The sequence below is a fragment of the Pteropus medius genome, unplaced genomic scaffold, assembly GCF_902729225.1.
Source record: "Pteropus medius unplaced genomic scaffold, Ma_sr-lr_union100, whole genome shotgun sequence".
Classification (NCBI taxonomy): Eukaryota; Metazoa; Chordata; class Mammalia; order Chiroptera; family Pteropodidae; genus Pteropus; species Pteropus medius.
The window spans coordinates 6,025,826-6,051,490 of NW_024354503.1; the positions used below are offsets into that span (position 1 = coordinate 6,025,826).

At 34.5% G+C, this 25,665-nt stretch overlaps 1 protein-coding gene and 1 pseudogene across 2 annotated transcripts in view; both read right to left on the reverse strand.

Annotated features, from left to right (window-relative positions):
* EYA3 (EYA transcriptional coactivator and phosphatase 3) overlaps window positions 1–25,665 on the reverse strand; it is an 87,037-nt gene that overhangs the window by 32,978 nt on the left and 28,394 nt on the right. Inside the window, exons 2-8 of one of the 2 annotated variants that reach the window (XM_039854667.1) lie at window positions 25,019–25,117; window positions 21,098–21,141; window positions 19,248–19,327; window positions 15,863–15,929; window positions 13,209–13,345; window positions 6,727–6,864; window positions 1,614–1,699 (exon numbers count right to left, since the gene is read on the reverse strand). In XM_039854667.1, the coding sequence (XP_039710601.1) occupies window positions 1,614–1,699; window positions 6,727–6,864; window positions 13,209–13,345; window positions 15,863–15,929; window positions 19,248–19,327; window positions 21,098–21,141; window positions 25,019–25,051 (585 nt within the window). In that variant the 5' untranslated portion in view covers window positions 25,052–25,117. The remainder of the gene's footprint in view (window positions 1–1,613; window positions 1,700–6,726; window positions 6,865–13,208; window positions 13,346–15,862; window positions 15,930–19,247; window positions 19,328–21,097; window positions 21,142–25,018; window positions 25,118–25,665) is intronic. The other variant, XM_039854668.1, reaches the window with a different exon arrangement.
* On the reverse strand, window positions 10,690–10,808 carry LOC120596511 (uncharacterized; annotated as a pseudogene).

Genomic DNA, 25,665 nt, shown 5'->3' on the forward strand with positions numbered 1-25,665 from the left:
ACATGTCAAATAAGTACCATACAAAGGAAGACAACTATCACTGAAGCTTTTGGCAGTCAGGGAGCTTTCTGAGATAAAAAGGCAGAAAAGGTAAGAATATGAATAGGCTCTGAAAAGGTTTTATGAAGGCACCAGAGAGGCTGAGTCTGATTGAAAGAAAAGATCTGTGTAGGCCTGAATGATTGGTTAAGGAACATGACTTGGATTCTTTAGGAAATGGTGTATAGCTTATGTGGGGGCAAGATGTAGAGACTATCGAATTCAAACCAACAAATAAAAATGCAAAAATATTTATGAGCAAGTGAGTGACAGGATAAAAAGTGGCATTTAGAGAAAATTATGTTTTAGAAAATGGACAGAAATACCAAAAAAACAGGAGATGAGATGAACAGTTAAATATAGTAATTCAGGATTAAAGAGGAAAAAAGTTAAAACATGGGAAATGATAGCAAAAATGAAAAAGAATAAATTCTAGAAATAGCTGGATTAGGGATGAGTGAGAGAAAAAAACCTAAAGATGACTGGTCTTATTTTGGGCTAGGTTTCTTTTAAAATGGTGTCACATTGACAAGAATTGAGAAGGCATAGGGAAAAGTGGTTTTACTTTTGGAGGGCAAGGAGACAGAAGAAAGGGTGGAATGAAAGGCTGGTTTTAGCTTAGGGAAATAGGACACTGAAGAAAAAATGCCCATCAATCAGCAGGAAGCCTGTAGATATCATAAGGTTAGGACTAGAATCTTTATTTCAGAGCTAGTAAATGAATATTGTAAATGTGGTTAAACATTCCTGGGGATGGAAAAGAAAAAAGAAAACATGTGGAAAACTAAATAGTGACTGTCCCTGATAGAAGACAGGATTAAAAAGAAAAGCTATGAAAGGGAGAGAGACAGATGTAGCCTGAAGAGTACCAGGTACACAGTAGGAACTCAATAAATATTTGTGAACTAAAAGAATAAACAAATGCAAGAACAGTCAAACATAAAAAATGAACCAGAATAGTAGTATGTTGATAGTAGACAGAAAAAAAGATCCATGGAGACAGTGGTTGATAATACTAATCACTGCACAGAAACAACAAATAAAAACATAACAACAAAAACAAAAGACCCTAAAACACTGAAGATGTCATCAGTGATCTGAGTAAAAAGAGTTAACAGAACACTGATCAAGACTAGACTACAAAGAATTCACAAAGGAATGAGTTACTAAATAAAGTGGAAGCAATATTTGGTCTGCAAATATTTATTATGTGCCTTTAATGTGAGTGCTAGGCATTTTTCTGAACTCTAGGAATATATAAGTGAACAAAATAGAAAAATAAATCCCTACCTTTGTGGAACTTATAGTCTAGAAGGGGCGGGGTAGGAGATAAGAACACATAAACAAAGGAGTAGGTAAAACCATATCTGCTTGAGAGGCTTAGCAGAGGAATGACAAAAACTGGATGGTAGCCTGAGAAACCATCTAGGGTCCTACTTCTCAAGGCATCCAGAGAAAGGTCTCCACAGTCCATACTGGTTGTTTCATAGATTGGCAAATTGACCATGGAAAGAAGAGAGGAAGAGCCAGTAGATGAACCATACCAAATAGGATGAACAAAAGTAGTATCATACCTGGTTTGAGATGCTGGAAACTGCTGCTGTGGGAATATTGGCAACTGCAGATGAAGTGGGTATCAGGCTGGCATTTGTGCTTGAAGCTAGAGGATTGAGAGTGTTAAGCAATATTAAGGATGTTATGTAAAAGGCTAGAAGAAATTGAAAATATATCTTAAGTAAATAGATCTACAAGGATATAAAGAACATTAACAAAGAAAACAAATACTGGTTTTGTTCTTTTGTAAGTTATACCGTAATTTAGACTTGATTAGATAAAACAGTTCGAAAATTTTCCTGTTTCAACTTGAGTCTTCAATTATTCCTACTAAAGTCCTAGAAAGATACATACACAATGCACTGGGGTTCATACTAATGATACCAATGAAATTAGAAGCTAAACCAAATGACTGCAGTCCATCTTCTCCAGCAGTTGAAAATGACTCACCTGTAACATGGTGACAATCAGTAGAAACAAGAGCTCTGGTAAATACACGTATAAATCTGACACTGTGATTTACTGTCACTTGCTCCAAATTATTCTCTTCCTGATACAATATAATTACTTTGAGAGCTGGTCCTCCAAATTCTAAAGTGTTGGAGTTGCTTCTTGGGTGCTACTCAAATAATGGATTATTAATGTGGATCGACAAACACCATGATCCAGCATTTAATGATTTTACTAATGAGCCCGGAAAAACTCAGAAAACATTCAATATTATTCTGGCCGGGTAAAAATGTACTCTGTAAACTAATTAGGCTGCCTGTCTTGGGATAAAGAATTTGGGTTAAGTTTTTCATACTCTTTTACCACAGATTCCACCTGGGTTTTAATCAAATCCTCAGTGACTAGTATTTGCCACAGAGACTTATTTCAAGTGGACAATGTAACTGTGATTGAAGTACTGGTCTTGAATTTCTCTCATTCACATATCAGAAGCACACTTAGCTATGGTCCCCACTGCAGTCACAAACACCGTAAAGGTTCAGCATCAGGTAGACCAGACTATCTGACGACCTAGCCCATTAGCAACAAAGACTTCTAAAGGGAAAGTTAACAGGAAAACCTCCATTAAGAATAGGGCAGGTAAACAAATGCAGTAGAAATTTGAGAGTGCTGGTCAAAATCAGAGGGAATTGTTTATCCAGGATGTTCTGCTTAGAAGAAAGTCTAGAGGAAATTAAGGTAAATTAGATATAAGTAACAGCCACTACTGTAATGTCAGCTTTCAGATGAAGAATGTGGGACAAAAAGAGTTAAAGTAATTTGTCCATAGTCATGGAGCTAGTTGTAGAAATACAGTCAAGATGACTGAGATTTCCCAATTCTTCATCAGTTGCAAATTTAAAAACAAAAGCAGCAGCAATAAAATATGCAACAAAAGATACAAATTTAGAGGATCAAATAAAAACTCAAATGGTAAACTCCAATTTATATATATGTAAAGGCTATTAGCTCTCCAAATGCTAATGGCCTGGCCAACTGTTTTAGATAGTCTCCACTCCTGTTTTGACAATGGAGCTGTAATATCATAGAAAGACAAAGCTTCTGAGAACCATGCCCCCTTGAGGTCCACCTAATAGAGTCAATATACAGAAGGCTGTGGTTATAAAACTGAGAGGCACAGATGAATTAAGTGACATTGCCCCAAAGCTGGAGGGTTAACCTGAGGGTTAATGGCACATAAAAGTTGGTGCAAGATTTAGTTTCTACCCACCCCTTTAATTTTACATATGTTTCTCCACCGCCCTTGCTCACCTTGGCTTTAGAGTTACTCAAAACAAGAGAGGCTCTTTCTCACAGGAGGACCTTTCCAATATTGTTCTCTGCTTGGATTGTTCTCTCTGGCCTGTCCTCCTTGTCTTCCCAGCGTGATGGCTCCTCCTTCTCAAGAGACTCTCTCTGACCCCTCTATTAAAACTCTTTTCTTGTTTTTCCCAATCACAGTAATCTATTCTTTTTTCCTTCAGAGCATTTTTCAAAATCTATATATTGCTTGTTTTCTATCTCCTCTACCAGTCTGTAGGTCCCATGAAGGCAGAATCTTATTATCTTATCCATTATCTGGCAAAGCGCTCGGCCTACAGTAGGTGATGTTCCATAAATACTTGTAGGATTTGTGAATATCTTATATACATGTATAACTTGTAAAATTTATGTATAGCATGTCGAGGTCATTGAAACAAGGAAAGTCTGAAAAACTGCACAGTCAAGAGGAGCCTAGAGACATGACAATTAAATGAAATGTGGTATCCTGGATGGGATTCTGGAACAAAAAGAGGATATCAGGTAAAAACTAAGAAAATCTGAATAAACTATAGATTTCATTAATAATAATATTGTACCAATATTGGTTCATTAATTGTAACAAATATTCTATTTTAATGTAAGATGTTAATAATAGAGGAAACTGTACAAGGTGGGGGGATATATATGACTCTGTATTATCAATTTTTCTATAAATCTAAAACTATTCTAAAAAATGAAATCTATAAAAAAAACAAATCTGGTCAATGAAAGAATACTGTGTATTGCCAACACCAGAGCCCAAAGATATTCATTAAAAGTCAAGGTTGAATTAAAGTTAATTTTGAAATTTCTGTAATTTTGCCACTTAAATATTAATCATTTAAACCATCTCAACTAAAGAAAATAAGCAGAGAATGGGCCACATACTAACAGACACTCTAGGAAAAGATTGATATAAGGAACCTGATCTACTTAATCCAAGGGTTTTCATGAGTACTGAGGTATAAATTAAAGGTTTTGATCAGAGTTGATCAAGCCACCAGTGGAATTTGGTTTGGAAGAGGGGTCACTGATGTTTTGACCACTTAAAAAAATCAATATAATGATCTTTGTTTTTATTCTGTAGCATGACTGGGTAGTTACACAGGGGGAAGGAATAAGTCCTGGAGAGCTAACATGAATTGTCCATGCTAAAGAAAATGAAAGGGGGGGAGGGGCAGAGAGTGATATTGACAGTGGAGAACCCAGGTAATTTAAATGTGCCAATAATACCCATATTTCATATTAGCCAATTGTTTCAACTTGTTTTCTACCAATTTTTTCTTCAGAATAAATGGGGAAAAAAAAGGAAAAAAATCGAGACTTAATGGTGAACTTCTTTAAAAAAAATTTTTTTTTTTAATTTGAATTAGTTGATATTCAACTTGGTGAACTTCTGCCTTAATTTCTACCCTTTGCCAAAGTTCTAATAAGCAAAATTCTAATAACCAAATGGACCAACAGGTTAACCAGAAAAGAAGAAGAAAATTTTAAATATTTGCCAATACAGGTTCTCAATTATGGTAGGGTTGGTATTGACACCATGACTTCAATAGTGAAAATCATAAATATTGCATTCATGCTCTGGGGTCAGGCTGTCCAGCTTACATTCTGACTTAATTATTTACTAACTTTGTGACCTTGGACAAGTCACTTTGCTTTTCTGTGTCTTATGTTCCCTTTAAAATGGGATTAATAATAGTACTTTCCTCATAGGTATGTTTTGAAGATGACATGAATAACACCTATCTATTGCTTAAAACAATATTAAGAACATAGTAAACACTTAATAAATACCAGCAATGATCATTATTAGCAAAATGTAGGGAAACTACCAAAAGGGGGAAAAAAATGTATTAACAGATACATGAGTAGTGTTTAATGGAGTTTAAAGGATATTTTTGTGACCCTTTTACAGCAATGAGTCCTAAAGACCCCTAAAGGTGATTCCTCTTGTTTTACAAGGAGGAAGAAGTAAGTTATTGGGTTCCCCAAATTCAAGATACAACCACAGAGAAGTGGTGGTTCTACACCTTGGGAGAGGGTTATTAATAATAATAATAATAATAATAATAAAAAGAGAATCCCTTGCTTTTCTTTCATGACCTAGGTGTAGTCATCAGGGATATATCTGTTTAGAGGGACATGGCAACTAGATTTGCCTGTAGTTGGACTCAAAAGGCCTACTAACGTAGAGAAATACTTTATAAAAATGAAAGGGGGTAGAGGAGAAAACAGACAAAGTTATGCTCTTGTTTTTTCCCTCTTGGTTTGTTCTCTTTTCAGAAATACAGAAGGGGGAAGGGACAAAGAAAGAAAGGAAAATAAATAAGAAAAGAGGAGACTCAGTAAATAATAGGTATAAAGAAAGGCAGCTCAGAGCAAGATTTTAGAATGTAGTAACCACTCTGTTCCCCCTCTACCAAGCAGAAGTAGTTCTCAATCATTTAACTGAAAATAGCTAAAAATAAATATAAAAATATTTTAATATAATCTACATCAAAACATTTTTCATCATCAAAGTTCATATCTTAAGAGTACCTCTCAGACCAGTTTTTGCTGTCCCACCCTTACCTCTTGGGCACCCATTTTGTAAGGAACAAAATTTAAAAGCTGGGGAAACCAGGAGAAAGGAGGCAGATGAGAAACCAGGTACATGGACATTAATTCCCAATCTGGATCAATGACAAATTGCCTGCACTGGATTTGGAAGGGTAGGAAAATAATTTCATAGTGCCTTTTGAGTTTGTCTTCATTCCAGATAGTACTATTTCACTTCTAACCTTTTAGAGGAAGAACCCGGGAAGGCAGAGACGTTTAGAGTTCAAGCTTTAATGCTATGCTTTTCATCACAAAATAGAAACAAGACTGAACTTATTGAGCAAGAAAAATGCTCTCAGCAGGAAGTGGTAAATGTGGGTAGAGGTATGACGAAACCACAGCAGAAAAGCAGCACATATCTCACAAAGCAGCACTCATTTCACGCTCCACTCAATTTGGACTTCATGAAAAGAAGTCAGCAAAGTTCTAACTCATGAAGTCTTCTGCTCATTTATAGGACAAAAAGCCACTGAGAACAGACAGGTTTTCTGGACACCAACATGCAAAGGGAAAGCTTCAGTTTTACTAAGAAGTTGACATTCAAAGGCTAAACTACTTACAAACCACACTCCAAGGTTCTGGTTTGCCTAACACAAAAAGCATGCACAAATGCACATATCGCCCCTTCTATTTTAGAAGAGAGAGCTCCTTATTAATCAATTTGTCTGGAGATACAGATAAATTAAAAACAAAAAGAAAAACAATAATAATAAAAACACACACATGACCATGCCTATTTACCTTGAATGGGATAAGAATAATGTGCTGGGCTTGGCTGGCTTGTGGTTAACCCTGTAGTGCAGGTAAGAACACTGTGTTGACTTGGAGATGGAGTCTGAATTAAACCACTTTCAGGTTTCATACCTGGCCACAATGCACCTGAATCAGATAAATTGGACCAATTACAAACAATACACTGGGACTGAGGAGCACGGTTATGCTTTCAAATATCAGCCAGTAGTTTAACATCTAAATCTTAAATTTGCTTGTGAGAGAAAATTACCGATTCTCTCACTTATAATGTACCACAAGCAAATACAATTTCATAGAATTGGGGAGTGGGGCCGCAGAAACAAAAATCTTGTCAAAACCCCAACAGCGATATATTTATATATATATATATATATATATATATATATATATATATATATATATATATATATATATATATATGTAAGTTAATTTCAGTGGTTGGGGCAAATTGACTAGGGTTCAGAAAAAGAGCTAATGACACCCAACTGGAGTATTTGTCGTAAAGAGTGCCTGATGTTCATGTACAGCAATAAATCATTTATCCGCATTGTAAGGTGGGAGACATTTCACATAAATTTAAAATTCACTTACCCATTAAATAAGCACCAAATTTTTCTAAAATGTATTTAGTACTTCTCTGCCTTCTTAAGCTGGTTATTTTGTTACCTTTGTTTCTTCTGATTAAAAAAGACATACCTGCTTATTTTTATAAATTAAAAACATTATAAAAATATGTAACTTAGAAAAAACAGTCATTTGTAATCCCATCATCCAGACTTAACCAATATTAAGTTTCAGAAGAGTCACTCAGATTTCTTCTGTGTATTTACTAATTTTTTTATTTTTTTAATAAAAATGGGATATTATACATACTGTTCATAATTTGCTTTTCCACACAATACCTCTAAGAGACATCTTTCAATGTCAGAACATACAAATCTATCTCATACAGATAGACATCATAGCTGTTCATTTTCAATTTTTTTATCACAATGCTCCTGAGTGACAATCTTTCTAAAATATATTTATATCCTTTTCCTGCCTTCTTAGCAGGAAGGAAGCAGTGAGCATACCTTTAGATTTTCTCAGTTTTGTTACAAAGACCAATATTGTGCTGTGCTGTATTACAGAGACAGAGGCTACTGTGATATCTGAAGACATTTGTCTAAATGTACTAAATAGAACTCAATTATAGTTCTATGATTTTTAGGTTTTTCAATCACTTTGCCTTTTCTCTGTTATCTGTCACTTCTTGACAATCTCTTGTCTCTGGTTGTATCTCTCTTTTCATTTTCAGTAAACTAGGAAAACATAAACAAAGCTTTGCTTTTACATGAGATCCTAAGGATGCCTTTTACAAGTGAATAGTTTTTGTGATAATTTTGGCTATGCGAAAGTCTATAAAAGAACTTACTGTCTGGTTGTTCACTATGTTCTGAATAGCTACAGTTGCTGAATCAGTAGTTGAAACTAATAATTAGGTCCAAGAAAGTTCATCGATCAAACACACTCCAGGTAAGAAATCAATACCAACGTCAGCCACAGCTTCAAATTCGACATTAATTCATTTCATTTACTCCTAATCTGGTAAGGAATTTACAGAAGTATAATGCTTTAATAATAATAACCTCTGCTTCACCAGGGCACTGAGATATCTTAGTGCAACTCGAATCTGTAAAATTGTTGAAAAATAAATACAAGAAGAGTAAAGGAAGATGTGAAAATCTTAAAAGGCTGACAATTAGACATTGTCATGGTAATTGCCTTGGCCCAAACTCAAAACATTTTTTAAAAATCATATTCTTTTCTGATCTATTAAACACATGAAATAATTTACTTGAGGAGATTGAGGAATATCAACATTTCTAGTGTGAATTAGGAGATTCGCAAGCCCCACTCCACCCTTAGTTTATGATTATTTAAAAAGTCTTGTCCAGATTAGTCACAGCTAAAGTTCTTGCTGTGCCTGATTTCCAACAATAAAAATATTTAAGGATTTTTTTTTAAATTTATAATATGAAATTTGAATATTAGTACCACGATTCTTGGTGGTATTACAATTTTTAGTACACAAATCACATTTCAATGTCACAATAACCCCGAGATTTATTGTAATCAATATGATTTTTTTCTAAATAGGTTCTGAACCTGAGGTGTTATATTTGCGAACATGTTCATTACTACACTGTACTAAAATACTATCTTATTATCTTATTAACTGAGAATGTTTTGCTAGTATCATTATTCAGTTTTTTTTTAAGTTTCAAAATGTAAAATGTCTATAAACCAGCCCTTCTTATAAGATCAAAAATTAAGGCAAAATGTCTAGGACAAGTAGGAGAAGAGCTAGTGTTGAATGTTTTTGGCCAGAAACACAAAGTAGATATTTAATATATAATTATTTTATGGAGACTGGAGGGAGAAGACAATATGGACACTGCCTCTAGCATCACTGTAGCCCTGCTCTTTAAGTACATAAACATCCTCCTTTAAAAAAGCACCCTTCAAAGAATTCCAAGTCATAGGTAGTATGACCAAATGGTGAGGCTGCACAGCATTACTGCCCATAGCAAATGATGAAACCGAAGCTTGGTTTCCTGACTAGTAGTCCACAGCTTTATGCCTACAAACTACAAAGCTTCTCAAGTCATTGTAAGCACCAAGAGCCTGATGTGGAGCAACAGCTGGTCTAACAATGGGAAAAGAAGTCTGTCTCTGAGTGCTATTCTTCTGCTGCCCCATACTGGGGTCTTATCACAAATTCTACCTATGTTCCTCAGCACAAATATGTTACTATTCGTTAGTCAATAACCAAACTGATCTGAGCAATTCGGTTTGTAGTATCAGAATAGTGTATCTTTAGAGAAGATTAGTTTGGTTAGAAATTAAAGTATGTGTCAATGTGAGAAAAAAACATGAAAGAATATTTTGGTTCATTGATTCAATAGCTCACTGGGGTGAGCTTTCATAAATAGCTATTATAAATACTAAGTAATTTAATCTGAGTACTTATCCTAATTATAAAATAAGTAGAAGTATATGATAGAAAATTAGGAAAATATAGAGAGTATAAGGGAAAAACTGCAGTCTCACCACACAAACAAAAATACAGGCAGTTCTCACTTTGCACAGGACTATTAACTGAAACCTGTGTATACTGGAACTGTGTCCTCGCTTTGCATAAGTCTGTAGTAACTGATCAAATCTGTATAGTGCCTGTACCGTTCATTTCACATTTTTTTCCTTCCAAATTATTCTTTATGTAATATTTTTTAAAATACCAACTGGGTATATTGTATTTTCAATTTTACATACTGCTCTTTTCAATTAACAATAACCTGTTTTCTCAAGATGCTAAATATTCTTTAAGAATATGATTTATAATGGCTAGTTTTCCATTCTATGAATACACTACAATTTAACACAAACCTTTCGATTCAAAAGTACGCTATTTTCAATCTTTTGCTATTATAAATCATGCTGCAATGACTATCTCGGGGAGTAAATTTTTGTGGGTATCTCTAATTAGTTCCATAGGATAAATTCCTAGAAGTGGAAATTGCTGAGAGAAATGGAATGAATATCCTTCAGGTTCTTAATACATACTGTCGAATCTCCATCTCACATTAAAGTTCTTTTAGAAGAAGTTGGAACAATGGCAGCAAAGGTAATCTTTTATGAGCCCTTAAAAATAAATGAGTACCCTTTTCTCACACATACTCATTCAGGTCACTGCAAGTTAAACCTCTAACCCTCTTTCTTCCATCCTACTACATTTCTACATAGCTCTGAAAAGAATGTGACCATTCTTCCTTCCTTCTTTCCTTCCATTCTTCCTTCCATTCTTCCTCCCTCCCTCCCTTCATTTACAGGCAAGGCAACCCTTGGTTGACCTCACAGATTGCAAGGACCTTGTCAGCTTACGATCCCTTATTTTTTATTTTTTTTTTACACCTACAGCACCTGGTCTTCCTAGGTGGTCTCCCATTCAAGTACTAACCAGGCCCGACCCTGCTTAGCTTCCGAGGTCAGACAGGATCAGGCTTGTTCAGGGTGGCATGGCCACAGACTCTTCCTTTACTTTTAAAGATTACTTACAGGCTTCCTAGATTTCCTCTAGTCTTTTCTCCTTTCTTCAAGAGGAAACTTTTAAATTTCAAAGTCAACTCTGAGACTATTTTTTTCATATAGATCTCAACTATGAGCACTTCTAGGTTCAATTCTAATCCTAGGCATTTATTAATTGTATGAACTCAAGCTAGTCACTTAATCCTTCAAAGCCTGTTTTCTCATCTGTAAAAAGGGATAATGCTACTACTTCTTGAGACTGTTCAGAGGATTAAATAAGACAATAATGTAAAGTACTTATTCTTAGCATACTGCTTGGTATAGTAGGCACTCAATAAATATTAGGCAATATTATTATGAGATTTTCTGAAGCTCTGTTTATACCTGAAATAAAATAAAAACTGGCTAATCTAATTTTAGTGCTAATGGCAGCATTAAGATGACAAAATTTCCAAAATCCTCAATTTCTGAGAAGAAATAAATGAAATTTTATATTTGAATGAACATATTTTAAAAAGCTGCATGTTAAAACATGAGAAAAAGTCACTTTAAAAAGTATTCCAAACATTTCCTTATAACATTCTTTATAAATTATGAGAATATGCTATACCTAACGTTTACATTACCCCAATCTAAATCTCTCTCCAGTAAGTCTCATATATTACTTAAAGTCAAATTAAACTAATGATTACTTCTCTTTGAATTAGATAAATTTATAAAACAAGTCTCTCTCATCCCCAAATATTAAACAAAAACAGATTAAAAGAACCCATTATAACCATTATTTCTTCATAATATAAACACTGTTTCCTTCAAGTTTTTAACCAGAATTGATCTACTTTATAGAATTTTCTTTCTTTAATACAAGGGAAATGCAGTGACATAAAAGATACCATAAAATCTAGGCCGTAAATGCACATGACACTGTGTTAGGTATTCCATAATCTGAGTTCAGAGATATAATAGGAGTTTTATTTAACACTGAATAGCGAGAATGATCAACTGTTCAACGATGTCATAAAGGGCTTTGGGCTTGCTAATAATAAATTTAAATCAAAACAGTATAAAAAAAGTGAAAATACTTTATACTTGCTTGCTTATTACTAACTAACGATTGAAAAATCAGCTTTAATATACGCAAAAATAAATGAACACAAACATAACCATAGAGTTCTGTTTCCAAAAGGACTGCTCAGTCTTGGCTAGTTAAATATACCACAAATACAAGGTTACTGGCTAAAACTGACAGACATGGAGGAATGGGCTACTAACATGGAAACAAGAGCATTTCTGTTTCTCTTCTTTCATGAAGTTATCAACCAGCACTATCATTAAACATAACCCCCAATTTTTGTTTCTAGTAGTTACCAGGAGCCAAGGAATGCTAACAAGCCTAAAAGTAAGAAAACTGTCATTGTCACAAAAAACTAACTAAATGGACCAGGAAAAGTAAGAACGTAGAAACCAAAAGCAGGCAACACTAATAATATCTATAACCTGAGGTGATCTGTTTGGAAGATATTTCTAATTGCCACCTAGTCTCAGTAAAGGCTACAGAGATAGAATTTTATTAACATATTGCATATTTTATAATAATACAGTATTCTCTCAATTTTCTGACACAAGTTCTAGGAAAGCAGAGAATAGACAATAAAGCACACTGAATATATCTATTAATTTATACATGCAGAGGACAAATCAGTACATATATTAAATGCCCAAAGAATCTCAAACTGCCTTCTAGTAAATCATTCTAATTTATAATTCATATCCAAGATACCTAAAAACAAAAACAAAACTCTATGCACACGATAAGGTATTATGAAATTGGGGATTTCCCCCATTCTAAGGTAACTTTGGTTCACCAGAGCAATAATCGATTGATCAGTTTGGAAAGGGGGAGAAAAGAGAAGGAAAAAGACCACTTCCCCCAACCCCAGCCAAAAAAAAAAAAAAATTAAACTATAAGGCATATTCTATCTGGATATTTAGATTACCTGGCTTTAGCAAGAAACCGACAATCTCAAAATATATTTATTATGCTTATCTAACCAAAGTACCACGGTTTTCAAACACAAAAGATTCCAAGCTTTACAGGCAAGACTTTGTACCTTAGAAATTTTGGTAGCTAAACAAATGAGTACAGAAAAGTTGTAATTTTATATTACATGCATCAAAAAGATTAGTTTGACATTGCTTTGCAAAATGGATTAGAAGGGAAAATATACTGTTGCAAAGTTGCATACCCAAGTTCTATCACATCTATAACTGAGTAGGTGCTCTGCAAAGAACAAGCCATTCCTCAGCTTCCTCATCAGCCATGCTTGCTTTCTGAGGAAAGATATGCTTCTGAGGGATAAAACTCAACACTCTTATCAACTGTTTATAATAGGGCGCCTTACCAAAAGGAGGTAGTCCATATGTTTGAGTGGCCTGAGGGTAGACAGCGTATGGCTGAGACTGCTGTAGTGTCTGGTACTGAGTCTGCCCAGGATAAGCAGTTTCCGAAACAGGAACTGAGAGGATATGTGCATAAGGTCTGGAAAAGTTCAAGAAACAAAAACTTTCATGTGTAATTTATTTGAATAACGAAAAATAGGAGAAAAAGCTAATACCATTAAGTGCAAAGAATCAGCAATGAGGAGACTGACCTTCCACAAAAATGTCTTCTACTGTGCTCAGAAAGAAGAGTCAGTATTTCCTTTCCAAGTTCTACTACAACCATCTAAGAAACAAATTTATGGAGGATTTAATAGTTTCAAATATCCTCCTAAGGTCCAATTGCTATGCTGCAAACATTTGTGGTATGCTACATGTATGACCCTATGTGAGATACACAGATGGATTAAACTTGTTTATGCCCTTATGTCCGCATATAGAACAAAACCCTATAGTAACAGAAAATTGGATAGAATTTTCAATTGGCTCTCATTCTCCATTGGCTCTCATTCTCCATTCAGCCCTCTGGGCCAAACTAAAGTTCTAAGAGGGAAAGTGGGAGTTGGAAAAGAGGGTGAGGCTGGTAGAAAAAAGGCAAGCAACCATATTAAAAAAAACAGGGAGTACAGGTAGGCCCCAATATCATCAGATCAAGCCTACAAAACAGGAGCCAGATAACTATTAAATGCTGGGAAGTCCCAGATAGGACTCAGAATTTCCCCACTGATATTTAAGCCAGAGTATACTGCCATCCACATCAGGTTTAGCTAGGGATCTGAATGCAGCAGTGAAACTTCTGGAATGCTAAACTAGCTAGATGATCTGGTCATTTTATTCATGCAGTGAAAGGATCCTACATTTTATGCACTAACTTTTTAGATAGCAGTTATGCTGTATTTACAATGCAAGAAAAAGTGTTATACGTAGCATATAAATCATAAAGATAAAATACTGAAGGAAAGGGGTGCTTCAGAAGGTAAAAGATTCTCTTCAGCTTTGGTGGAGAGGAAAATGAAGGAAGGCTATAGAGTGGTATGTGAGTTGAGCAGATAAGATGTGCAGGAATGGGAAAAGATGTTCTAGGAAAAGAGAAAAACTCTAGCAAAAGTACAGAGGAAGGAAAGCAAGAGCTCCAGCCTGTAGATTATATAAAGGGAGGTACGTAAAGAGAAGAGAAGTAACGAGAGAAAGATAGATAGCCAAGACCTGAAATACCAGGCTAAGGGTTCGGACAAATTTGAAACTAGTGGGAGTCACTGAAATTGCTGAGCAAAGAATGACAAGATCGAAGCTGTTCTTTAATAAAGATTAGTTTGACATTGCTTTGTAAAATGGATTAGAAGGGGAAAAAACTGGAAATAGAGGTCTAGTTTAAAAAACCATTATAATGCAATGGTTCAGGTAAGTGGTAAGGAAGTCTGAATTAAGATAGAAGGCATAGCTAATAAGGTGTCCTGAATACAGCAGGTGTGCATGAATGGATGAATGAACTGGAATATGCAATACATTCACATCTCAGTAGATTCTAAGAGACTGAATTTGAAAATTTCTATTCTTCTTAGCCAGACCTGAGACCAGGAAATAGCTCAGGTTGTAGTTGCGAGTTGCATGGAAATTATTTAAAATCTTAGATTAATCTCCAAATACATTAAAAATCATATCCTTTTTCATTAGTGTCTTTATAGCTCAAAGTATTTTGTTATCTCCTTCATAATGATCTCAGAGAATAGGTTCAGTCATTGCACAGAAGACCACCACATGAAAATGAGTGACCAAAGACTGCTATTAGAGTTAATACTAGATTAGAATTTGGAGAACTCATTGAGTTGAGTTTTTAATTAGTATATTTTTTAACTGATGCGAAATCAGAAGGTACAAATGAGCACAAAAAGGGAAAAAACGCTAGTTATTTTATAACAGCCCCACAGGCATCACTCACCTTTGTTATCAATTTCTTTATGTATCCTGGATATATAAGCACATAAGAATATATCCTAATTTAATAAACACACTAGTATGTATTTATCTATGTGCAGGCTCACTATCAATGCACAACCAGTAGCTTGGCATACACAATGTTTTATACCTATTCATCTTGGAAATGATTAACTTGGTGGATCTTAAGTGCTGATCTTGTTCCATGAAGGCCCCAAATCTTGCTTCTTGGTGACTTCAACCCACTAAACCTATCTAATTTCGAGCTCAGTTCTACTTTGAGGATATTCCTAAAATCAAGAAACTGAACATAGATTAGGCTGAGAAGTCCCAGTATGAGGCTGGCTTGAGCTGTTTTTATTGATCTGTCTATCATGGTAGAGGAGAGAATGATCAGAGGTCAATCAGTGACATGCTTTAATCACTAACAGTATTTTTTATTTGTGTCTACTCATTTAGAGCGAGCTTCCAGTTAATAGTGATCTATTCCAGGCAACCGCCTGCTTTTTAAAAGAATGTTACACAGACTGTATATTTAGAAGAAATAAAAAAATTAGAGTAGGGACAGAGAGAACAAGAGAGGTGAAAATAAGTTAAATGTTAATAAGTTAAATAGCAAGTTAAATTTTGCAATGAACCTCGAGAAAAAGCATACAGATTTTGAAATAATTATTCAACTTACTTTGCAGAATACATTTGTGAGGTATAATCATTGGATGAGCGAGGGATATAATCGGTGCATGTCATAACTGAAAGAAAGATATCACCAGGTAAAAAGTTAGAACATTTCAAAAATGAAATGGGAAAATTGCATATCTCACTGTATAGTCTTTTGAACTAAATAACAAAATACAGCTTGGACACTGGAAATTTAGAAACACTATGTAGTAAAAAATACCTCACTCTTCTAATGATGGGTTTAGAGACTTTTAGAGACAGTAAAAGTAGCTAGAATGTGGGGAGTATAGAAAAGAACTGAAAGTAGTACCAACTGACCTCTACATTCACCCATCTCTGATCTAAAACCACAGATGAAGCAACCTCCTAAGTTCTCTGCTGTGCCCATAGGCAAACTTAAGAGGCAAGGTCCCTATGTAGGCAACCATATTACACTTTTTCAACTTATTCATTCTCTGGGTGTTCTCTAAGTAAAAGGCCATATGAATGACTTGCAGGAAGACAGACTCAGGGGGACCCAATTTTATTAGAAAAAATGTTGCTACTGCTGTGTATAACCAGCAGCAGAAAGATACAAGTATGCTTCTTGGATACATGCTATCCTTTTCGGCTTTGTAGTAAAGGCTTTAAGTATGGCAAAGCAGAGACAGACCAGAGAAACTGATGTGATGCTCTGATGAACCGTCAAGTAAAGAGACGTTTATAGCTAGTGTCCTCTTGAACTTCCATTACTTCATCTAGAATAGCTACTGTGAAGGCTTGACTCTCACGATTTCCTCTAGGATACATGCTATAAATATTCAACTCAAGTTTGACTAGAAGCAAAATCTTATTCATTAGGCACTATTTCAGTCCATGTGGTAGATAGAGTTACATCAAAAAGAGCTTGTACCAGACTCATGAACTATTCAAAAACTTCCTTCAACATCTATAAAGCAGGTTGCTCTACTATGAATGGGGACTAAGAGTGAACCAACTAAATTTATGTCTAGCTGAGCTCCCTGAGTATCTGACGCAAAAAGGGAACTCTGGTCAAGAGCAGATGAAAGGTATGTTCATGCCAAACAGTAAGACAAAACAACATCTATGAGTTTATCATAGAAAATCTTGTCCATTGCCATTATTCCAGTTCTTTAACAATTACTCGAAATCTGTAGATTACACTCATCCATAACCATTTTGACAGAAATGAAGACAATCTCAATTAGATCCAAAGTTCTTATCATCCATCACAAAGAATGTAGGTTTTCAGTTACTGAAAGTGATGACCTTGACAAAGGCAATTTCACTGGAAGAGTGGTGTTGGAATAAATTTGAGAGGGCTGAAGAGTAAATGGGAGGTGAGAAATCAAGTGAGGCAACTCTTTCAAGAGGTTCCAATGGGTCATGGAACAAAGAGGAAGTCTATAACTAGTGGGAGATGTGGAGCGAAAGGGGGTTTTGTTTGTATTAAGATGGTAGATACTAGATCATGTCTCTTTACTGACATAAAGAATTAAGAAGAGAAAAATGTACCAAAAGCCCAAGCGGAAGGTGAGAAGGGATAAGATATCTAGCACAAGTAAAAGCCCTTACTTTTGACAGGAGGAAGAATATTATTTCATTTTGACAAAAATGATGCCTGTGTACAAACACAGGTAGATTTGAAGATTTGCTGGTGATGAGATGGTAAAGGAATTTCCTGTATGACAGCTCCTAACTGAGAGTCATCAGTTAAGAATTAGAAAAGGTGAGTGAATATGGGTGCTTTGAGAGAAAAAGTGGTATATTAAAAGGCAAAACTCATTAGAGAAATGTAATAGGATGTCCAAGCATGCTGGGTGCCCACTGACGCCCTGTGAGTAAGGGCCTAGGTATATAATTTGTTCAATAATGTTTAGCTATCTGAATGTACTTATACACAAGGTAGAGAGTTGAATTAAATTAGGACTGGGGTTCAGTAAAGAGTGAAAAAGAGTCAAAGTTATTGAAGGTATTTGTAAAGGAGTAATTATAATAAAGAACCATAGAATCCATGCTGAGTAAGAAAGAACATGAAGACAAGAGGGATATGATGGGTATTGGATAAAAAAGCTACATGAACACTGAAATCACCAGAATAAGAGTCTGGATGGAGAAAAAAACAAGAAGATATAATTTTTAAAGATCAAAATGACGAGGAGTTCAATCTGAGGTAAAAATAAAGGTAGAGGAAGGCATAAATGTAGACTTCAAAGGAAGTAGAGTTTTGGAAGGGAAAAAGGAGAGAAATGATTTAGAAGGAGCAAAAAGAATCAACTTACTTCCTAGCCCTGAAGTATGTAAGGAACAGGCCTATTTCTTGGGGATGAGTGAGACATTAAAAAAATTAGGAACATTTCATTTATTAGAGCAGTTTCCCACAGTATGGAGAGTTTCCCATATGCATCAGAATCACCTAGCTATCTTCTTAAAGATGCAGATTCCCATCCACATCAGATATACTAAATAGATAATCTCTGAAGGTGAGGCTGGGATTCTATATTACAAACAAGCACTCCAGATGATTCTTAGGTACACTAAAAGTTTAAGAACCACTAAATAGTACCTTTGAGGAAATACTATATATGACTCAAGACATACCTGTTGTTTTTCTTTTTTTTTAAGTTGTACCATTTTTTAATACATGGGAAGTTTATAAGATTAAGCATAATCATCTTAAGAAATATCCCCCAAAACATATTTCTTTTTTTAAAGTGTCTTACACAAATTTATTCTTTTAAAGTGTGTGGCAAAATATGAAAAGGCCTAGCTATTTAATTTCAGGGTGAACTATTTGTCCTATAAAGGCAAGTTGTGGGAGTAAGCGGGTATGCTAAAGAAAGTTTATGTCTCCAAAAGAAAATAACAGAACACTCTACAAATTTTTGTCTAATATATGAATGTACTTATTCTATAGGAAAGTGAGGGCTGGTAAGTACAGAGTGTATCTTACTGAGTTGGATCTACCTCAGGGCCCAATATCAATCCCGGGCTCTCAAAAGATTACTTTTCTAGATCGACAGGTAGAATCATTTGATTATTAGAAAGGTGGAAAAATATCAAGCCCTCTGGAAGAGCAAAGGTTGGCCCACAAAGTTTTCTGATTTTGAGTAAGGCACTCTTACCTTTAGAACATCCAACATCAAAACAAAAATAAAATCACGAAGTGTGACTTTCTTGGGTAAGTGGATTCCATGTGATTTTGTTCCTCAGCTGGTATGTCAATAAAGCTTATAGGAAAGCACAAGTGTAAACACACATACAAGAAAAGAAAAGGCTTCTGGATATTCTGAGACAAACAAGGCAATCAATGAAAAATAACTATAAAAGAATAACATCATCTGGTTAGAGGAATACCTCTTCTGTCATACACAGAATATGGTACTTACTTTCCTCTGACATGGTAAGGTTTGAAGCAAGGCTTGAAGTTTCAGGTTTCTGATCACTGACTTCGGGGTTGCTTACTTGACTGGGAGAACCAAAATGAATACATTAGCTCCTGAATGATATGCTGTATTGCTAAAAGTGATTAAATCAAACTCATTTCTTATGAGGCTATACAGGTAAGAGGCAAAAGCAAGTCTTCTTCATGGTATCCTTATTCTTGGTTTTAGCAACTACCCGGGCCAGGTTTAATACCCACAACATTCTACTCTTCTTTCTCATATCACTCAGAAATTCCAGCTAAGTCACAAGCGAGTCAGATTTTCTCTAAAGAAAATATGAAAAATTCCACAACACCTAAAACTGCTGTCATTTTGTTTCCAAAATATCACAGCTAAGTAGGAAGGATGGTGGTGATGGTTGGCGCAACAGTGTAAATGTATTTAATGCCACTAAATTATACACTTAAAAATAATGGAAATAGTTAATTTTATGTTATGTATATTTTATTATAATAAAGAAACTGATGAAGGGAGATAATTGTAGGAAAAGAAGGTGATAGTTTCCATTGTGCGACTGGAGAGGTCAGGCCCAGGTAAGAGCAGGGGAATTAACTTCAGAGGAAAAGGCAGCGGAGAATATTGTAGAGAAGCAGGTAAGTGGGTAGATTTAGTGACAGACAAATGAGGTAGTTCCTATCTAATTGTTTCTAATTTCTCTTTGAATTAAAGAACAAAAGCCCCAGCAGAGTGAATGGGAGTAGAGTGGAGAGGAGGGGAGAGGCAGAAAGAGAAAAGGCAGGAGGCAAGGAGGGCAGGAAGGATGAAGGAAGAGAGAAAAAAAAAGGGAAAAAAGAAAATTATCAAGACTGGGAAATAAAGTACACCAGGAAAGGTGGTTAGACCACCAAGTGTTTAAATGCCTGTATGAGCTGTGATCATGGATAAAGACTGAGACCAATAGCATAGTTTTATGTTTTTCTCTCACTATATTCAGGTGATTGGAAGTAACTATGGCATTAGTAGACGGTTGGGTTTAACCAGGGTTGTGATTTTGCTAGGAAAGTATGACATAGAGAAAAGGGGGAGGAAGTTAAGATGATTTGTAAGGGGCTGATTAAAGTAAAAAATCTTATGATTTAAGCAGTATAAGAAAGATACTGAAGTCTTTTTTGAGGGAAGGGCCGATGGTTGGTAGTGAAAATATGATAGATCATTTAATTGGAAGTGTACAGTAAAACACGATATGAATAGTGGGGTAGGAGATAAATAGGCTGGAATATGGTAGTAAAAGAGTAGGATTCTGGAAATGAAGATGTTAGAGGTGATGCAGTTACTGGTTCATATGGTTGGCAGACAAACGACAGGAGGTAAGAACTGTGAAAAACAAAATCCATGGTGTTGTAGAAGCCAGAGCATGAGGTACAAAGAAGCTGCCCCTTTTCTCTAAGGAGAGTGGAGCTAATGACTAAGGTATTCCATATCCATTTGGTAATTAATGCCAAATCCTTTGGATTTCCCTTACTTCTGCTTATTCTTCCTACTTTGTATACTGCACATCTGACTGAAGAATACTCACTATCGTGTCTCCTCCATATATCACAGGCTCTCATAGATAAAATGAGTTTGGTATATATTGTTGAATAAATAATGAATAGATAAGAAAACTAAATCAGTACTTATGTGTTCTAAGAACAAACTTTTAGAGGGAATTTTCACTGTAAACTAAATAATTTCAAAACATAAAGGTGGCTGCTAAAAACCAAAAAGAGTATAGTCAATCCAAGTCATGCCCATAATTAGCATGTAAAAAAAATTATAAGTAGGTCATTAAAAAGAAATTAAACTTTATATACCTTAAAGTTTGCTCCCCCGATTCCTGCATCTTGGCTTTTTTAACCTGCAAAAATAAATATACAAAAGAATCGATGTAGTGATCTGTTTTTGAAATTGTCTAGCTACTCAAATGGCTAACATTAACTAAAAAAATTCAGGGTAACTGTTTCGTCTTGTCTTGCTTAGATTTATTTAATTAATCCTTATTATATTTTAGAGTTAGAGATAGGGACTTCTTTGTTTTTCACAGGGAGCTTTTTTTTTTTAATGAAAAAAGTGTTTTTCAGATTCAGGGTAAAATGTTTACCAGGATTTTTACTTAAGATAGAATGTTTACCACAATGAAATATACAAACTTGGATATAAACTAGTTGGTTTCAAATTTTAACAGACACATAAATATCATCTAACAGTAAATATACCACTCTTGATATCATCTACTCATTTAACAGAAATGTCTTTTTACTTAAATTACCTACATGCCAAAAATAAAGATAAATTCTTATTAGGCTACCAGTAATTTATAAAATATTCTTCACACTATTCTGTTTTCCCCCGGATTTTCGTCTTTTCTAATTCCTTCTGAGGTGAAAGCATTTACATTGAAACAGTTTAATACACAAATGAAAAAGCAACGTTTAATACTCCTAATGGATTTCCTTGCTTTCATATTACAAAAGAATCTGATTTTAGTGCTCTCTGGTTAGAATAACTAGTTATAATAGAAACATGCTTAGTATGCTTAGTCATATAAATTATGAATACTTAAAAGTATTTCAAGTCAACAAAAGAAGGCAAAAACTCTGTTAAATACATTTAAACAAACATAACAGGTGGGAATGTAGCTATTTAATATGATTAAATTTAACATTTCAGACACTGTCTGCCTTAATTTGGGCAATTATGTCCCCTTGTAAGTCAGGAATAGGAAGCATGTGTGACCTTGACACTAGAGACAGGTAAATTAACTAAAAGGATAGAGACAGATTTCACTGGATTACAAAAGTAAGGGTTCAAACAATATAATCCAGAAACTGACAGAATGTAAAATAGTAAAGCTACTTTAGTACTTCACTACCAGTTCCTCAAAAGGTTAAATATAGTTACCATATAATCCAGCAATTCCACTCCTAGCTATATAACAAAGAGAAATAAAAACATACCCACACAAAAACTTGTACATAAATGTTCATAACAGCATTATTCAAAATAACCAAAAAGTGAAAACACCAGTATCCATTAACAGCTGAATAAAATAATGATAAATAAATAAAATGATGAATGATAAATAAAAACCACATAATGAAACCATCAGCATTGAGTTTGATATATACATTCTAAAAATTTTTCCTGTGCATATAATGTTCTTTTAAAACTTGAGTTCAGAGAGTACTTCTGATAGTCACAAAAAAGTTTTTTAAGTGCTACCTATTTGTCAGAAATAGTTTTGGTTTATACTTCTTATCCCAAAACCAAGTCTGGTTAGTACCCCCTTTCGATCTTCAAAAGAGTTCCAGTTTGGACAATCTTATGAGCTATTTCAGAGTAGTTGAAAAAGATGAAGACAGGGCAGGGGATGGGAAGAGACTGAGTCAGGTAAACAGTGACATAGAGAAAACCATTTACGACTACAGAGGACTGAAGACTGACTGGCAATAAGGGAAAGTAAAAGACAGAACCTGAGATGCTGTATTATCTCTCGTTTCTCTACTTTTTACTCGCTGTATCTTAAATCTTAAATCTTAAGATACAGCGAGTAAAAAGTAGAGAAACGAGAGATAATACGATAAGGAAGAGAGACAAGGAGAGACAATGGGATTAAAATAACTCCAGTAATAATGCCTATCACTAAATAGCAGGGTTAAAAATCTTAGCTTCATTTATCATCATGAACTTGGAATAGGACCATTCCTTCTACTCAAATTTTAGATCTCTACTACAGCCTGTGAAATTTGATTTCTCCTCCAAGTTTAACATTTATTCTTCCTATTCTAATTATTTTTAATAGTTAATAAGTGTTCTGTTGTTTCCTTAGATTCTGTATCTGTTTATCTGGCATCCATTAATCTGAGACAAAGTTGTTTATATCTCCCCAGTGATCCAGAGCCCATGCTCTGAACCCTCTCCCTTATCCAGCTCACCTACTCCAAGTTACTATTTCCCCTGCTCTAAATCAACCCAGGGCCAGATACTAGACACCTCTGTATGCCCAAAACTTTTAGAATTATTCAAACTAGCCAAACTTAAGTCATTTACCCTGCTTTGCCTTGCCTCACTCACCTTGCCTACATTGGAAATCCCAATGAAGGCTGTGGCCTGTGCACTCCTAGTTCCTTTCTGCCTCCTGACCAAATCTGGTGCTTCCCTATGGCCCTGTGTGGTATGCCATGCTTCTTGTTTCTAAAGAAACTGTAACATCAAACTTTTCTTTCAATGGCACTGACCTGTAAGTGTTGTCACTCAGTTGCCTTTATAAATTAAGACCCAGACACAAATCATTAAGAAACTGATACCTTTCACAATCGCCATTTGTAGTTAACAGAAAATTTGTTTTTAAAGTTTTGCTTTAATTTCACCTTCGTCTGAAGTAACAATCAGGTTTTATATGTTATGTTATAGAAACTGAAAGAATGGCAAGGAAATGCAGCAGAGCAGAAAAGATGACCCACCAGCAGGTCTGCCTCACAATTCTCATTATCTTGAACAGGTAAAGAGTAACTGACAATACACATTCTGACAACTTATTAGTCTTCTGAAACTATGACTAGACCTTTTACTATATTAAAAACTCCATGATATAATTTTCCTTGGTACATTTAATATATCTAGTTCAGCTATTTGTTCTTGTAGTGAATATCTTAGATATACTGCCGAGGATGACTTTTTAACCTTACCATTTCCCTGACTATTAATGCCCCACCAGGGATAGGGAATGACATTTCAAATGTTTCAAAAGGTTGTTTTACTAATTGCTTATGTCTTCCTAGTTTTATACTTATCTTAAGTGAGAGGGCTAAAAAATTATGGCAAAGTAATCATCAGTATACATTTCTAAACATAAAGAAAAATATTAAAAACATATTAAAGAAGTTCAATATTTAAATGGAAGCTGGTGTTCACCCTTCTGTGATGTAAAAAGAATACATCTAGAACATGAAAAACATATCCTATGATGTGCTTTCAAAATTCAAATTTTTCTATATTGGATTTTCATAAAGAAAGGTAAACGTGACCACTCTATATTCTCTTTTAATATGAAATACAAGAAGGTCACTCAAGATAGCAAAGTGAATCAGTATTTATATAACTTCAGAAAAAGAAGCTCAAGACAAAAGGAAAGGATCTTTTAACATAAAAATACCTTAAGAGAATGATTATTATTGCTTTCCTTTTCTAAACGCTAAGCCAAAAAACAGACAAAAGAACAAAGAGAATCCATGTCACTTGGGGATATTTAAAATGATTTTATTTATTTATATTAAATATTTCAAAGAAATTAGGGTCTCAAATGTTTTTAAGAATTAGCTAGTGGTCAGATTATACTTTCTTCAGTTAATACAACTTTTTTAAAACTTAGGTCAGGGAAATTTAGGTAATTTTAGGAAATTTAGGTAAAGATAAAACTAGATTTTCTGACAGTTTGGTAAATGTCCTCTTATTTTCCAAAAACTGTAAGAATAGCCATTGATTTTTTTTTTAATGACATTTCCAAATACAATACTAACTTTGTAATGCTAAATTTTCCAAGTAGACTCTTTAGCATTGTTAACAAAATATGAATTTAAGAACATATAACATTGTTTTCTTAGAAGAAAGTTATTAAGGAGTCTTTTTCATTTTAATTTCTAATTTGGAATCTGTAGTATAACTAAATAATATTTAAAATCTATTAAGATCAGCTTTCCTACAATCAACTTTAAATTGTTAAAGGAAATACTTACTGGTTGCTCTGGTAAATCTTGCTCTTCTTCCATGAAGACCAATATTTCTTTATTATGCTTAAGTGACTGGATTGCAAGTGTCTCTCAGCAGTCTTCAGTCTGTTTAAAAAAGGGGGAATTCAAAGCTTTATGTACTCTAAAAGCATTATCATTCAGGCCATCAGAAAATAATTTTTAATATTTTGTTACCTCAAGCTTTCCACGTGAGTTCCAATCTCAAAATCTCGAAGATGCACATGGCTTTTCAAAACTGACACACTGCACCACCAAGTCAAGATAGGTATACACAATGATTTTTATACCTTGCAAAAGCCAACACGTGGAACCGCTTGTGCTGTACTTAAAACATGGTTACTACAGTCCTAATGCAATAAATGTTTTATAATGACAGCCATGTGCAGAACTTTTTTTTTAGGATTACAGTTACATTTTTTAATGATATAAACTAGCTTAAGCAAGTCAGTAAGTTATGATAACATCTAACCTGCTTTAATGTGGAACATTTATATAACTGTTAACACAGACACACAGAATCACTTTAAATAGGACAAACTAAAATATCAATTACTTTCACACCCACCTATATATATGTAATCAATTTAAAGGAAAATTCGATTTTTCTGGATCTACTTTAATAATGTAAATAA